The sequence below is a fragment of the Nicotiana tabacum genome, chromosome 3 (genome assembly GCF_000715075.1).
Source record: "Nicotiana tabacum cultivar K326 chromosome 3, ASM71507v2, whole genome shotgun sequence".
Lineage (NCBI taxonomy): Eukaryota > Viridiplantae > Streptophyta > Magnoliopsida > Solanales > Solanaceae > Nicotiana > Nicotiana tabacum.
Genome location: NC_134082.1, coordinates 214,702,965 through 214,720,366, shown reverse-complemented (window position 1 = coordinate 214,720,366; position 17,402 = coordinate 214,702,965). Strand labels below are relative to the sequence as shown.

Sequence of the window (17,402 nt, the reverse complement as noted above, 5' to 3'; positions counted from 1 at the left end):
TTTCCGACTGTTAGCAATTTGACAAAAGAAAATGAACTGCAAGTCTGCAACCAACAATTTATCGGCCCTGTAACATTTTGGTTTGTCAGTACATAATTAGATAAGGTAAGCTTTGAAGCTGGTCGTTCTACAAGTGGCAAAATGGATTAAAAAAGTAGTTTCCCTCCGTATTATCTATTAAAAATGGGTTGGATAATGAAGTTTTTAAAAAGTGAGAAAAATATAGATAGCTAATGAGTTCAACTTTTATATTTGCAAAGGCTCAAACTGGGGGTTCTTCAAATTTGAGAGATTAAAAATTCTCCCAAAACTGATCATATTCAAGAAGCCATGAACATCCATATTATTCGTCGGTCAATCCATTTCCGTATCAAATACAAGTCAGATCAGATATTTTATCCGTTTTACATTATTTTCAACTCACCCATATCTAACCCGACCCGACCGTTTGTCACCTCTAAACTTCTACTATACTGCGTTAGCTGGAGGACTACAGTGTTTGATTAAAATACAGATAGTAGTATTAAAATGATATAATAATTTAGAAAAGATTGAACTTTGATTTCTAAAAGGTTCACATGAACAATTTTAAAGGAAAAAAATATTTTAGGCAGAGAAAAAGGTTCATTTAATATAAATGTGGGCGGTGCCTAGTGAACTACCAAAGTCACATCTGAACTTGCTACTATTTTTCCGTACAACACGCATATAAATAAATGTAATTCTAGACAAGCAGTTTTGTGTTTTTATTAATTGTCCCACCCCACTCCTACCAATTAATCGAAATTCTTGACCTTAGTATATCTAGAGTTCATATTTCTAAAAGAATCATCTCTTTTAAGGGTTATGCAGTTGATCAGGTGGCAGCCAGAATCACATGCACCAGACAGGAAACCAAAACATTATTTACACTAGAAAAACAATCACACTATCTCAAACTATCAACTGCCAGCAGCTAGTGCAGAAGTATCCAAATCTTGCCTCACAGTCCAGCGTAGTTTGTCGTAAACTACAAAAAACAATTTATAAGATTATCATTAGTTGCCTCTATTAAAAAAATGAAAGAGAAATGAACACTCTAACGCAGTGCTTTCGTCAACATACTATAATCCCCTTCCAAATCAGGCTACTAGCTCTACCTCTAACATATTTGTTGTTCCCCTCCCCAACCCAACCCAGCGCCTTGCTGCCTTATATTGGACTACGAGTGGAATTAAGCATACACAAAATAAGTGGGATGTAAAGACACTCTTGAATATTCTCCATAAAGGCAAAGAAATAACCACCATTGTCATGTCGGTCTCTACAAATCAATGCCACGCTCTCCTAGTCCAAGTTGATACCTTGGGGCAGCATTGCAGTTGTCTCCAGGATTGTCTCACCGTCCTCATCAACTGCAAATTTGCTCCAACCTGGGCCTCGAGCAGATAATAATTTAGCCCGATCAAGACCACCTCCTCGGAAGCCTGTTATTTTCGACGAGACCATGGGCATCACCAGCACTGAAGATGCATGAAGCGAGTCTTCCCCGAAGCCTAGTGATACTGAACATGCAGCCTGCAGGAAGTATACCCTTTAGATTTGTAAGCATGAAATCTCCTTCGTGGAATAGGGAATACAAACAAACACAGAACCTTTGCCTTGACAATCATATTAGCAGTTTTCATCAGCATAACTCGTCCAAATGATCTTATATCCTTAATTTGGGAGTCTTCAGATTGCATGAACAGCCTGGCATGTGCACATTTACCAATAGAAAAGGCAGCAATTAGGAAATAAAGGTCATATTGCTAAGCACTTTTAACCATTAGGAATTAAAGACAACGTCTGCCAAATAAGGTCACTACATACCTCTCCTCATCCTGCGAAGAATTTGAAGTTTTTGAAACTAAAGAACCATCCTTCAATTCACCTCCTGCAGATATTACTGTTCAGTCTTTCATGCCCTAGGCACATTTTATTACCGAGAACCTGAGATCAAAAGTAGCAATACCTTTTGACTCATCTGGTGCTAGCAAAGAAATGCCCACAAACACAGAAATCATTCCAAGAATGAACATTGTTGTTCTTAAAGCATCAAATACCTGTGTAAATTCAAAATGTATTAGTTTTTCGTCTGTAAACTCACTTGAAAAGTTCAATGTTGAAACAACTTCTTATAAATATGAGAAAGGTTTAGAATCCAAATAATTGTGTAATTAGAACTGTGGTCTTATTTTTTTTTATAACCAGAACTGTGGTCTTATTATAGGAGGAAATCTATTGCACCGAAAAAGCAAAAAGTAAGATGTAGCAGCTAGATCAAGCGCAAAGGCAGAATACCAAGTAATGGCTTAGGCTACATGTGAGCTTATGTCGCTAAAGCAACTTCTTAAAGAGTTGAGGCGTGGAGGAGATGCACCAACTCAATTGATCTGTGACAATCAAGCTGCAATACACATTGCTCTAAACCCGGTATTTCATGAGAGAACAAAGCATAGAGAAGTAAATTGTCATTCATTCGGCAAAAGTTTGAGTCAAAGGTGCACTTCGACAGCTTTTATCAAACCGAGTGAACAATTAGCAGGTATTCTGACAAAGTCACGTCGCACCACAATTTAGTGTATTAGTGGCATATTAAGACCATACAATAAAAAATTAAAAAAAAAAAAAAAGCATAAAATATGTACACTCCAACTTGACAGAGAGTTACCAATCGAGAAATTATTAGTATGGCAAGAGCTCATTCGTTGTAAATATGGGAAAGGTTTAGAATCCTTATAACTGTGTAATTAAAAATAGGAATTATTTTTCTTTCCTTTTAGGATTACTTGCAAAAACTATTTAAACTCCAACATACTTGAGAAAACAATCAAGCAATTTATTCTCAGAATCTATCCTTTTCTCATTCTTTACATTCATCTTAGAAAGGGCGAAAAAGCGAGGAGATGCACATGCCCTTCCGTACACACTGGAGAAAGAGCAAACCTGGTATTCCTGAAAGTACACAAATCCTGTACAAATGGAGAAAAAAGTCCAAGCGATTTGAAACATAGGGACGATAAGTATTGCATCAAAGAACGAAAGTCCTTCATTTAACCTTGCCATCTGCGACAATAATAAATTCGAGAACAGAATCAGTTAAAGAAACACATGTTCAAGTATTCAATATTACAACAATTGAATGACAATGCAACGAACAAGTCCATCATTCTATTACCCAAAACCCAGCTGTACTAAGAAACAACAGGAGCATGGAATACGTGAACCAGCTGTGCAATGAATAACCACTTGACATGGACAATCTTAACATGTTTGAACTACAAAACAGAAGTAACCAGGGTCAAATGTATAAGATCCAGCTCTTCCATCAGAAGGCAAAGAACCATGTATGCCACTTACAGAGACTTTGCAAACAATACTGAACATGATCCAACAGCACCTGAAACAACTGCATATGAAAATGGAAGCAGCATGCGCCAACAGGGCTTATTTTCATTCATCGGTACAGCAAGCAATAATTCTCCTCTCCTGCATGACTAACATTAGATTTGCAAGAACTACCAAGATAAGGATCCTCTTTTTCCAATATAGGTCTACAGAAAACATGACAAATCATGATTCCTTGTTTTTCAAATTTTAACATCATGCTCTGTACTGCTGAGATGCTTAGAAGGATATCCGTTTCCTGGGAGCAGACTACTCCATATTCCCTATTAATTTGTCTTCAAATTCTCAGTTGTCTCAAATAATTCCAATTAACTAACAGAGAAGCTTTTTTCTCAAGGTGGAAATCAGGGCAAGCAAAGCATTGGATGAACTCCTCCTATTTGAACAAGCTACCTAAGGATGAATGCAAACCCAGGAGGAAAAAACTCAAATTATGAACTTTAAAGTGGAAATCCAGCAGTCTCATGGAGACAAAAATCTAGGTATTTGTGGTTGAAGGATGGTGACAAAAACACCAAATTCTTTCAGAAGATATTAACATTGAGAAATTATTGGTGGGGGAGTAGATTATTGAAGATAAAGAACTCATCAAGGAAGAAATTCTCAACTTCTATCAGAATCTTCATTCAGGATGAAAGCTGGAGACCTACAGCCACTTTTAAAGGGATGGGATGTTTAGCAGTAGAAGAAAGGGAGGATCTAGAGACAGACTTTGGTGAGGAAGAAGTGCTAGTTGCTATCAACTCATGTACTCCTGATAAAGCTTGCGGACCTAATGGTTTTACAATGGCATTTTATCATAAGAATTGGGACATAGTCAAATATGAGGTGCTTGGAGCCCTCAATCACTTTCATCACAACTGTCACATGGTAAAGTCCTTCAATGCTTCATTCATTGCCCTCGCTCCAAAAAGAAAGGGAGCCAGCACTCAGTGACTACATACCTATGACCTATCAGCCTTATTGTCAGTTTCTACAAAATCACAGATAAGGTGCTGGCTGAAAGACGGAAGGATAATTAGAAAACTGGTTTCAGGTTCAGGGTACCAAAATGATTGTATTAAAGGCAGGCAAATCATAGATGCTACTCATTGCTAATGAAGTCCTGAATTGGAAGGAGAAAAATGGGGAAGCAAGTCTCCTATTCAAGTTTGACATTGAAAAAGACTTTGACAAGCTAAATTGGGCATTCTTAATCTCAATACTCAGGAAGATGGGCTTTGGGTAAAAGTGGATTAGATGGATAAGATACAACATGTATAGTCAAGTATTCTATCCTTATGAACAGAAGTTCAGTAGGTTTCTTTTTTCCTATGAGAGCAATCAAACAGGCGATCCTCTTTCATCTTTCCTCTTCATCCTTGATATGGAGGGGCTTAGCTGTATGCTAGAAAAATCCAAGCAGATACTGTGGCCCGAGGGTTTCAGGATAGGAAATAGTTGTGTTAACTCTGTGTCTATCTCACATCTACTCTTGCAGATGACACATTTTTTATATGGTGCTGAAAAAACCTAAGTTCTATACCTAAACCTCACCCTCATGATTTTAGAAGCAATGTCTGGTCTCCATATTACATGCTGAAAAGTGTAATTTACCCTCTTAATATGGTACCTGATCTAGTGGAGTTGGTTATCATGTGCTGCAATGTTGGTTGCTTTCCATCCACTTATTTGGACCTTCCTTTGAGTGCCAAACACAAGTCGGCTGAAATATGGAATAGGGTTGTTGAAAATTTTGAGAAAAGACTTACTACATGGCAAAAACAGTATCTCTCATTAGGAGGAAGGATCAACAGTGTATGTCTCTTTTTCCCCTCCTTGCCAAAGTCTTAAATCTTAAAGCAGCTTGACAAAATTAGAAGTACTTTTTTATGGGAAAGCGACAGTTAAGCACACAAATTACACCTGGTGAAGTGATCCAAAGTCACTCTCCCTAAAGCTTTTGGTGGCCTCAGTATCAAAGATCTTGCTATACATGATACATGGTAAGTGCATGCTTATGAAGTGGCACTGGAGGTTTAATCAAGGGTCTACGGGAGGAGGTAACTATGGCTAAACATCGCAGTAGCACTCACTGGTGTACCAAACCAACCAGACTAGCGCATGGAACTGGATTGTGGAAGACCATAAATAAACTATGGGGGGAATTCTTCACGAACACTCACTTTGAGGTAGGGGGATGGGAATCACATTAGATTTTGGTTAGACAAATGGATAGGAGATTCCACACTGAAGAAAGCTTTCCAAACCTACTCAGCATAGCCAGATACCAAAACTCTTCTATTTCTCAGCACAGAGATGGTAACTCCTGGAACTTAACCTAAGGAAGAACTTACACGAGTAGGAAATAGAAGATCTCTCGACTTTGCATAAAAATCTGGAGAATTGCAACATTGATAATCAGGTTGGAGACAGTTTGAAATGGAGTTACAGCAGTATTTACACAGTCAACAGCAGGCTACATTTGAGCTTTAATAAGATGATGGTCAATCTATGGCACTGGAAATTAGTTTGGAAAACCAAGCTCCCCCCAAAGATATCACGCTTCATTTGGACTGCGCTAAAAGGGGCATGCCTCACTCAGGACAACCTCATCAGAGGAAATTTTCAACTGGTCAATAGGATGGGACAGTCTGCCGCAATGGATGCCTTTAATGATATTTCACTCCAAAAAAAAGTCTCGTGTTACTTGGAAAATTTGTATCAGTCCAGAAATAAGCAGTTCGATTGTCGAGAGCATTGTATTTCTGAAACCAGGGAGAATCTAGAGAGAAGGGAGAGTTTCTCTTTCTAAAAACTTCTGACCAAACAGCTCCTTAGCGTCCACTTCTACATTTACCAGTATACGTGCCTCTAAATGCAACGGTGACCCTGTAATTCCTGCTAATTTTTACTCCCACTGCCCATTTTATTGGTTCTGGTTTGATTGGTTATGAAATTTAAGAATGGAACCAAATGATATGTTGTGAAGGAGAGCAATCTTTTCAGTAAAGATTATCAAAATGTAGAATATTAAACTTAGCCCCTGAAGGTATCAGCTAAGGCTCACTTTGTCTATTTAAACTAGTTTCCTGGGCACTTAACTCCATTGAACATATAAAACAACTAAGAGCAATCCCCTGTGAACCTGATTTATAAAAGTAGAAATACTCTCACTTAAGTAGTTATTTGAGTATAATTATAGCCATGAAGAATAGGAAGGGGTACATAGCAATTCTTATAGTAGTCACTTTAGCTGTGGCAGGAATAAGTATGCTTGGAGAACGAAGAACAAGTTGATGCGCAAGAGGAAGGCGGGAGAGACAACATAAGGAGCAAGCGGCACAATTTATAGCCAATGGTTTTCATTTTCACATGAAACTTACTTTGAAGGAATATATCCCAAGTACATTACTTCTAGCAGGCTAAGTTTTTAGAAGTCAGCGTAACTTGGCACATTACATAAACAATATACTATGACTTGATACTAAAAGAATGTGCAGAAATTATTGACTGTACCATCATGACTTACTTGTATATTGAATGATGTAAAGCAACAACTAAGACCAAAGTGAGACTGTAAAGAAGAAACGTAATGTTGCTGTACTTCTCAGCCAACTGCTCCGGCGTGTAAACTACAAACAAAGGAAGCTAATAAATTATAATCTGTTGGGAGCATGTAACAATCTTTTGTTCTTTTTTTTTGTTTGGTTTTTCATAAGGTAATGAAGCATATAACAATCATGCATTACAAGAAACCGGAGCATATGCTTGTACATATGCAAAGTTTGAAATATGTTAAAAAGTTACTCCCTGAATCCCATTTTATGTGACACACTTTCTTTTTAGTATGTCTTCAAGAATGACATCTTTCTATTGTTTGAAAAAATTCTTAGCATCCCCATTTACTCTGAAGTGTCCCACATTGGCTGAGGAAATGGGCTCTTCATATGATTTTGAACAATCCTCACCTCATAATCTAACTTTTCCGGTTGCGTTAAACCCGAAGATTTTCATGGCATGAGACATTTTTCTTACAAGGTAAAAAAATTTATTTATACTGGGAGCAACTCCCATATACAAGTAGTATACCAATATTGAGAGAACCTAGAAAAGATATGATACTCTACAAATATGACACTCTGTGGAAGACACCCAATCTTTTTTACAGTCATGATATAGGACAATTATAAACGACACATGGTAAAACAAAGATATAATAACAAAAACAACAATCTTCACCTTCCATCACATACCAGGTGACTGGTGGTTGCCAAAGGCTACAAGAAAGATGTTTCCAAGAACAATAAAGGCAGTAGCTACCAATACTCTGCAATGCGAAAGATATTATCAGACTGTAGCTTGTATAACAAGGATAATAATTACTCCCTCCGTTTCAATTTAGATGAGGTAGTTTGACTCGGCACGGAGTTTAAGAAGAAAAAAAGACTTTTGAAACTTGTGGTCTTAAAAGCTTAAGAGGTAAAAGCTTTGTGGGCCATGACATTTGTGTGGTTATAAAAGCTTTTCATTAAGGGTAAAATGGAGCAAATGAACAGTTTAAAGTTGAATTATTTCCAATTGCAGAAATGTGTCATTCTTTTTAGAACGGACTAATAAGGAAAAAGTGTCATCTAAATTGGAATAGAGGAAGTACTATAAATCAACAATCAATTCTCTGAATTGCAGGTAGTTTAGACTCAGATCCTTATTGATTTTGATAGAAGAAGTTTAAATGTTAGCTTACTTGATTGTCACTGTTTTGTTCAAAACAAAGTAGGCAAAGGCGATGTTTGAGACAAATTGTATAGATCCCAAAGCTGCTAGAAGTGACTGCCGAAAAGGAAATGCCACGATGATGAAGGGAAAAAACAAAAATATACATCATCAAAGAAAGGTAAACATTGCTGCTAATGCACTGATACTGTGTAAAAGCCAACAGATAATTTGTCACGCAAAGAGATGAGCAGGAGAATAACTGCAGCAGTATCAATCTTTGATCCTTCTATTGTAATCAACCTGACCAGCAAAATGTTTGATGGGCTGGGAAGGTGACCAAATCAGGGATGGGAGCGAAATATTAGCCTTGATGGTACACCCAATCCTTGTAGTCACTAGTACACCGAACAGGTTACATCCCTGTAGTCCAACTGGCTATATGCTGGTACCCAACCGCTGGACTTCTTGTAAACCTGTCAGTTAAAGAAAAAACTAAAGCCCTATTTCTGTTTAGACCAATTTCTTTTTATTCTTTTCTTTACTTTTCTAAAAGTAGCAACATAAGTACTAAGTTCACTCACGTGTGTTGAATAACGACTAAGAACTAAGAAGCTATCCATATTAAGATTTTACCATTATGCTACATCAATGTAAATTAAGTTATGCATGATTTACTTCATAGATTAGTCAAAATACAAGCAAATTGTATTGAATTGTGTGAACCACCTGATAAGTGTGATATTTTGCATAATATTTGTGGCAATTCCCCTATCAAGTATCAATTGCACTTATTCTTTAGTCGTTTTCGATTAATTTTTGGATAAATCTCATGGTTGTGTGTTTATGCATAGGAAGAAGATTAGATGAGAAGTGGTAATGAGAAAGCAAGATGGAAATAAAAAATGACGAATAGAAGAGAGAGAGAAAAAGAAGTCCAACTGAGATAAGAGTTCCAAGTACTGCAGCGACTGCGGCACCTTAACTCCCGACTGCCAAATTGAAGTGCTGAAATTGATTTGAGCTAGTGTTCAAACCGCGATGGTAATTGCGACCGCAACTCTCCTTTCTTTTTTCCTTTTTCTTTTTTACCGGTGTGACTGTGACCGCAACTTTTTAACCCTAAGCTTTAAATAGTCATCTTTTGATTCTTAAAATCTAAGCATTTGATGGAGAACAACCCTTGGGATTCCTTTCAACGCAAAGAACACAACCTTAGGAGAGTTATCTGATTGAAGACTAAGATATATTGTTTTCCCTGAATCTTATTCTTTTTATTCATATCCTTTCATGGATTTTTTTATCTATCTATGTTTTGCATTGTTCTTGAATATGAATTATAACTAACCGTCCTAGCAAGGATTGTGATGAACCACAAATGCTTTTGTTAATCTAATATGATTCTTCCACTCTTGTTATTCTTGGATGAATGTTCATTTGTTCAATCTTGCTTTGTATTTTTTCTACTAGTCTAATCAACAAGTAGGGTGTCCATAATAGGTTGAATAGGACGTTGGGACGGGAACTCAAATCAGTTCATATTGAACAACGCCAGATTAACTAATTAATTGAGCTACTTAGGTTAATTTGTGACTGAGAGTCGGAAGATATCCTTCCATCCTGCATATCCATAGAGTTAGGCTTATTACTAAAGCATTCTAACTAATCCTCCTATGCTAAATGCAGTGTTGTCAAGGGTGAAAAGCTCTAAAAAGCACTCCAGGTCTATTGGTGCTTTAAGCTCAAAGGCAACCAAAGTGTGGCCTTTAGTAAGAAAAGGCGCAATGAAGGTAAAAAATAAAAATATATATGCAATTCGAGAAAAAAGGTAATAAATTCATTCGCTTAACAATTCATATACTTATTTTCCAATTATATTTGCTTTAGTAACGATCTACTCAAGGTACAGAAGGGGAGCCTTGGAACAACGGTAAGCCGCGGAAGCAGTCATTAATGCTACGGTAGCTGTCTACTTCACACCCCTTGGGTGAGGCCCTTCCCGGGATCCTGTGTGAACGCGGGATACCTTGTGCACCGGGCTGCCCTTTCTACTCAAAATACAACTCATGGGCAATGAGGCACATGGCTTATTGCCTTGCCTACACAAAAGCGCAACTTAAGCGAGGCAAAGCTTCCTTTACTGACCTTCAGGGCTTAAGCACCTCTCGAATGAGCCTTTGACGAAAAGACTCTTCTATAATTGGCAGATTAGTGTGAGTAGTTACGTGCCCAAGGCTAGAAGATTGAAAACTACCACAATTAGGAAGAAAGGGGATTCATAACCCAAGGTTTCTATTCATTGGTTTCGTCCTAAAGTGTTATTTTCAGTTGCATAATTGGTTGTTTTAGTAATTAAAATTAGTCTACTTAACGATTTCATAATAAGTGATCATTTGAACCAACAAATATTTGTGATAAACCTATTATTTACTTTCTAATTGATCTTCATCAAAAATATTTACTTTCTAATGAACTAGTTTCTCATGGGAATACTACTTGGACTCATAGTTCATTTAACTTGGCAACGACCACCTGCTAATTGTAAGGTTTTGTGGATATTATCACTACCTCATATAAAAGGTTAAACAATAAGAGGGGGATAAACTTCTATTTTTCACCCATGTGGCGGTGAGATTCAAGCCAAGTACCTGTTCTAGTACCAATTGAATTGTTTGAACAACCTCCAAGAAAAACTAGCAATAAGAGGAAACTTTTCTTTATTTTATATTCATCTTCAATAAAAAGTAAACTATGAAAATAAAATTAGGAGAAAGGCAAGAATCTATTTTATTTGTCTTATTTCTTTTAAACAAACAATTTCGAGTTAAGCACCATTTCAACCATGGGAAATCAGTTAGTAGAAATTCTGAAACAAAAAATGAAAACCAAGAAAAAGGAGGTTAAACTAAATCAAAAAACCTTTTCTTTTTAATAAGTAAATCAAAAATCATTTTTAGACAACATGAAATCATTTTCAATAGATAATACCTATGAGGCTTGTTCACCAAATATAATGTCTATCACACACCTTCACAAGCTTGTTTCAACACCTTTTATAACAGTAAAATGAAAAGGCAAGTAAAGAAAATGAAAATGCAAAGAAGTGGATGTTGAGCAAGAACACTTAATTTTATTTTGATTCTTTTTCCCCTCTTATTCTCCAGATGTTGGGCCTTTTCTGAAAGAGATTCAGTGAAAGATAAGAATTAAGGAGAAATAAGTTTGGGTAAGTTGGGTTATAGCCCAAACCTTACAAGCACTAACCCCATTAATTTACACGCCAACACAACATTGGGCAAGTTGGTTGTAATCTCTCCCTCTTCCCTCTTCCCTCTTCCCTCCCCCTATCTCAAATCTACCTACTTCCCTTGCCAAAAGTCAATATAGCCCACGAAATATGAAGACAAATTAGAACTAGAACCAATAAGTACTGACCTGAGCAGCATATCCAAATGAAATGAAATTGAGACAATTTCCTATAGCAAAGAATACAATACCTGCTTCAAAGTTCACATCATCAATACAGTAAAAGAAAAGGATCAGATACTTGTAATGGGATAAACGAAAGCAATGCTTACCAACTCTCCATGTTTGGAAGTATATAATAGGCTTCATCGTAGCTTTTACATCTGTTCCCTCATTACCCAGCACAGAGTGCTTCTCCCTCTGAAATACTTATGATTCATTAGAGCTGCTAAGAAAATACAAGTTGAGCCTCCGGTAAGGAGGATAACAAGAAAAGAAAGAAAAGAACAAAAAATATCAAAATACTGTCAGAACAATAAATCATTACTCCAACCTCTCATAACATGCAGCGGATAAATATAAAATGCATATGATCTTAGGGGATTATACTAATTCCAACCATTGAACACATGGCAGTCAAATACTAGGAGGGATATAGTTAGAAATGAAGATAATCGGGGCAAGGTATGTATGGTCTCCGCAGTGGACAAGATATGGAAAACGAGGTTGAGATAGTTCGGACATGTGAAGAGGAGATGTCAAGATACATACTCCCTCCATTTCAATTTATGTGACGTAATTTGATTAGGCACAAAGTTTAAGAAAAAAAAGACTTTTGAAACTTGTGGTCTTAAAAGCTTTACTGGGTCATTAACATTTGTACAGCTACAAAATTTTCTCACGAGTAAAATAGCTAAAATAAAAAGTTTAAGTAAAGTTATTTCCAAATATAAAAATGTATCATTCTTTTTGGAACGAACTAATAAGGAAAGTGTGTCACATAAATTGAAACGGAGTGAGTAAATTAGGTAACACGTAGATAACGTTCCGTTGGCTGATAAACTCCTTACATACCTTTGTGATATATTACAATGGCGATTAAACAAAAGAAGCTTACTGGATAAGGGGGGAAAAAGACTGCCTTGGACAGAATGACGGAAATAGGAAACAGTATATCACTCCGTATTGCTATCAATAGGTTGGTGGCAGAAAAGGAGAAGACTGGATATTCCTTGAATCCTTCATAATTAGCTAATGCTTGGTAACCAATAAAAGGCCTCTTCTTTAAAACCCAATCCCCATGAGATGGAACAATCACATGCGATAAGGTGGTTAATATGATATGGACAGATTAATTGGCCACTCTCGGGGCATCCTCCACTCCTAAGGCCTAAGCCCCTAATCGTTTGCCTCAAGAATTACTCTTGCAACCCACTTTTGGGTGATTATTGGGGAGCTCAGTAGCTCACTGAGCTCCCTGCCCTATGCCACTTAGGTACAGGTTTCGAACGCATGGGAGTCCACTCTTCTTACTTCCTGCTCGCACTTATCACCCTAAAAGTTAAAACCAAACATTCTTGCTTCATATATGTGTAATATTACCTATGGAAAGACACTGACCAGCTTCAATCACATCCTCCATCCAACCATATTGCAATCTCTAAAATCAATAAGTATTTGAGTCACTTCTTATGCAGCTATGTTATAACACCGCATAACCAAAGTGTATCACAATTCCATTTGTAGCCCAACCGTATTGAGTCACTATTATCTGCTTTAATACTCACATTTGAGATTGTTGGATAGATTAGTAAGGCTAAAAGAACATGCTCTATCCATCTCTCTCGTCCAAGTTTGTAGAGAGAAAAAAATAACGCCTAAGCAGACAATGTCATGTTAAATTCAACGTTGATGCATCATGAATACTTCTTATTGCGTCCAATCAATGTTTGTGACTAAAAGAGAAACCCATATATAGACAGGTGTAATGGGAATGGAAGTGTACAAACAAACAAGTTATTTGTATAAAGTCATCCGTCAACTCAAAACTACCATTGGGAATCCTATTTCCTTTGATTAAAAAAAAAAAGTAAAAATAGAGAGAGAAAAGAAACAATTGGAAAAGTGGATAAAGCTTAAGTTCAATGCCAACGTATTCCCTTTGGAGCAGCAAGTCTTGCATTCCAGATTTGAGCATGAAATGAAAGACTTCTTTTTTACTTTCTTATCAACAAAAAAAAGTCTTGCATATGATAAAATATGGAGGTCCCAATAATTATAATTTGACGTAGACATGGACACCATACTTGACCAAACTTAGACCTAGAGCTAATCAATTTCCTCTTTTCTAAGTTAAGCAATGACACATTTGGCTAAACTCTAAGACTACCTATACGACCATAAATTAAAAAATAGCAAAAGTAGAGCTGTGAAGGGAAAAATAAGCAAAGCACAGGGCAGGTAGTTGTGTAAGATATAGGGTAGAAAGTACCTCGTCATGACCTAATTTAAGGAGGTTGGTTCCAAAGTTAATGGCAACGCTACCAAACAAGTTGATAACCGCTCCAATTACCCACTCGCCCATGGATGGAAGAGATCAGAAATACTTGTCCACAGTGAAATGAGTACCGCTTTTGCAACTTTAGGAGCAGGAGCATCACCACGGAAGTCAATCAGATCTCTGATGGTTGGGACTTGGAAGACTATAAATAGGCAGACACGTTATCAAAGAATTCACCGAAGGTCAAAGACCAAGCAGAAGTGATAAATAAATAAAAAGAGAGAGAGATTATGAAGATCGACTGGAGATCATAATGTATAGTAATAATTTTTCGCGAAAATGATCTTCAAGTTTAGGAAAATGAAAGTGGGGTTAGATAAAGGAGCTTGAGAAAGTTTACCTTGAAATGAGCCTGCAGGTTTAAACCTATGTATTGTCTGAAATTTGAAGGAAAGCCAGAAGCTAAGCGGATCTAACAATGAACTTCATTTTTTTCTTCTTGTGGTAGTTAATATATACACATAAAGATATCAAATTTTATCTTTCTCGGACTGCAGATTTAAATCCTGTGCGGAAGGGGGGGGGGAAGAACCCTAACATGAAATTGGAAGCTCAACGGCCAAAGGAGAAAACAAATTTGATCAGGAAAACTCAAAGATGATGGCTATGAGTCTTTGGTTCTTCTTTCCTTTCTTGCGTTCCTGGCAAAGCATGAAAAGAACTCCGTGTAATAATATTATATGCTCTATTGTTTTCAAAGATAATTATTTTCTGGAAAAAATACTCCTACTACAAAGTACTTATATGGCATTTCACAAACTAGAGGTTGTGGTTGAGGGGTCCATTTCCTCATAAAAGAATGGCGTGACAACTTATCAACCCTTTCAGGAGTTACCCTTCCTGTCGGTCGGTAAAGACTAGTCATTAGCGTATTGGTTTTCAATTTTAAATAAGGAAAAGAGTTAAAAATATTCTTTACTACCGAAAATTATTTAAAGTTACCCTCTGTTATACTTATCGAGCAAAAATGCCCTTATCGTCTTACTATAAACAAATATACCCCAAGTTAACGGAAGGGCCATGTGGCAGCCATTTAAGCCATTAGGTCCATCAGGGTATATTTTGACAGTAATCCGACCCCGATACCAAATATCCACCCTAGAAATTAAACCCTTATTCAACGTCCCTGGCGACCCCTTCCCCGAGTTCTAAGTCTTCAATCTAAACAAACATAACCATACCTTCAAATATTTTAGTTGCATAGGCTTCATAAATCCTACTACCAAAAGAACTATATAATATTTTCCAATCAACCTCCATAAACAGTTGATCTTGGATTCCTTGACATTACTCTTTCAAATAATTCAGTGCTACTGTCACTCCCATTATTTTTACTCTAAATTGGTCTCAAAGCTAACCTCTTTTTCTTCACATGTTGCCCGAATTCTAATTGTTGCACAAGCTTACACCACTCATTCCTCGTAATGCTACTTCAACAAATTTTTCAGAAATTAAATTCTCGTACTGAATTTCTGTTGATTTATGTGGTAATATTTTAAAGCCCTTTGGACAAATGTCTTAGCCCTTCTAGAAGGCTATGATAAGTGGCAAAAGAAGTGTAAAAAGTGGTAAATCCTCTGCCACGTTTTTTTGCCACAGAAAAAATCAAGTATCATGCAATTAAAGCTATAAATAGCCACCATTGGTTATACAATTCTCCATTATTAGAAACAAAAGCTCTTTCTGCTTAGCTTTCATTCTCCTTTTCGCTTAGCTTCTCTTATTTCCAATTATATTTATAAATTTTCTTTGTCCTTATTCTCTTTTCAATCGTGTTGGATTATTGTAATATAAATATTTTGTTGATTCTTGTATCCTCTAAATAAAATAGAGGTAAGCTTGTTTGATCCTGGGGAAACATTTCACACTACTGAAATAGTTTCTTAAGACAACACGACTCAAGATAATCCGTGTATTTATTTATATTAATATTGCAGTGTTATTGTAATTTTCCTGTTGTCATTTTACTACAATCTAAGAAACTATGGCAAATAACATTGATGCTGAAAATACTACTGATACTACCAATATTGGTGTTGCCTCCGCTGCCCCAGTTCCAGTTGCACTATCATATGCCACGTCATTTCCAGATGTGTCAAATATCGAAATTTTTGCCAATGAAAAGTTTAAGCGTTGGCAAGAACGTATTTTCTTACTGATTGATGTTCATGGTATTGTATATGCACTACTGCATCCACAACCTAATCCACACACTGATAATAAAATAGTGGAATCATGACAACATGCCAACAAGATATGTCGTCATACTATATTACAAACTATTTCAAATGAATTGTTTGATGTGTATTGCAGTTATAAAGAAGCAAAAACTATCTGGGAGCCTTGATTAAAAATTCTCTAGTGAAGATGCTACAAAACAAAAATTTATAGTAGAAAATTTTTATCAATGGCAGACGAGAGGTGATAAAGAGATGAACGTGCAAATCAACGAATATCAAAAATTGTTAGAAGACTTGAAGGTCGAGGGGATGTTATTACCAGAAAAGTTTGTTGCTGGAGTACTGGTTGAGAAGCTGTTTGACTCATGGAGTAACTGCAAAAATAACTTAAAACACAAACAGAAAAATTTCACCATTGAGAAAATTGTGACCCACATCCTAATTGAAGATTCCAACAGAAAAGAATCTGCCACATCTAGGATGACAACTCTTAATACAAATTTAGTGCAAAGCAGTAGCAACAACCGCAAAAGGTACAAGAATAAGTCTCAAAGTTACAAGTCTAAAAATCCTAACCTTAAAAGAAAAAAAAATGCTCTTGTTTTGTTTGTGGAAAACCAGACCATCATGCCTCACAGTGAAGGTACAAAGTAGGAAATGACAAAGGAAAAACTAATACTCCTAAAGCTAACTTAATGAAGGAAGTGATATTGTTGTAGTTGCCATTTCTCAAGTAAATATTGTAGCACATGCAAAAGAATATGTGGTAGACACTGGGGCTACTCGGGACATTTGTGCAAATCGAGAAGCATTTTCCTCTTGCACTCCTTTAGATGATGATAGAGAAGAGGTCCACCTTGGAGAATCAAGTACTACCAAAGTCTTGGGTAAGGGTAAAGTTCTCCTGAAACTCACTTAGGGAAAAACTTTAGCCATTGCTAATGTACTGCATGTTTTTACTATGAGGGTAAACTTGATCTTTGTATCCTTATTGGGAAGAGCCGGAGTGAAAGTGTCATTTGAATCTGATAAGATCATAATGACCAAAAATAATGTGTTTGTGGCAAAGGGCTATTGTAACCAAGAACTCTTTGTACTTAATGTTTATGATGTTATAAATGGAAATGTATCTATTCCTGCTTATATGGTTGAGTCTATTTCTTTATGGCATGTTAGACTAGGACATTTTAATGTCGTGTATATAAAAAAAATGCAGTCACTAGAATTAATATCTGGTTTAGACTCAAATAATATTGACAAATGTGAAATATGTGTTGAAGCTAAAAGTACTA

At 36.5% G+C, this 17,402-nt stretch overlaps 1 protein-coding gene across 5 annotated transcripts; it reads right to left on the bottom strand.

Annotated features, from left to right (window-relative positions):
- Window positions 1-688: 688 nt before the first annotated feature.
- LOC107776826 (putative magnesium transporter NIPA8) lies at window positions 689-14,713 on the bottom strand. Of its 5 annotated transcripts, none has more exons than XM_075250607.1 (15): window positions 14,271-14,713; window positions 13,862-14,072; window positions 11,703-11,790; window positions 11,560-11,621; window positions 8,156-8,241; window positions 7,651-7,738; window positions 6,941-7,043; window positions 3,382-3,510; window positions 3,200-3,299; window positions 2,968-3,087; window positions 1,994-2,084; window positions 1,852-1,915; window positions 1,635-1,731; window positions 1,344-1,557; window positions 689-1,009 (listed from the first exon to the last, which is right to left on the bottom strand). In XM_075250607.1, exons 3-15 carry the CDS (start codon window positions 11,711-11,713, stop codon window positions 942-944), a joined length of 1,233 nt encoding a protein of 410 aa, XP_075106708.1. In that variant the 5' UTR covers window positions 11,714-11,790; window positions 13,862-14,072; window positions 14,271-14,713; the 3' UTR covers window positions 689-941. The 5 variants fall into 5 exon arrangements, with proteins under 5 accessions (XP_075106708.1, XP_075106704.1, XP_075106703.1 ...); XM_075250603.1 differs by having other exon boundaries at window positions 1,287-1,557; window positions 7,665-7,738; XM_075250602.1 differs by having other exon boundaries at window positions 7,665-7,738.
- Window positions 14,714-17,402: the final 2,689 nt, after the last annotated feature.

Excerpts from the sequence above, each read along its gene's own strand:
- LOC107776826 (XM_075250602.1), bottom strand. The coding sequence starts at position 13,954 with ATGGGCGAGTGGGTAATTGGAGCGGTTATCAACTTGTTTGGTAGCGTT. Across the intron at positions 11,622-11,702 it reads CTTCCAAACATGGAGAGTTG|GTATTGTATTCTTTGCTATA; the intron begins GTAAGCATTGCT and ends ACTTTGAAGCAG. Across the intron at positions 7,044-7,664 it reads TGGCAACCACCAGTCACCTG|TTTACACGCCGGAGCAGTTG; the intron begins GTATGTGATGGA and ends CTTTGTTTGTAG.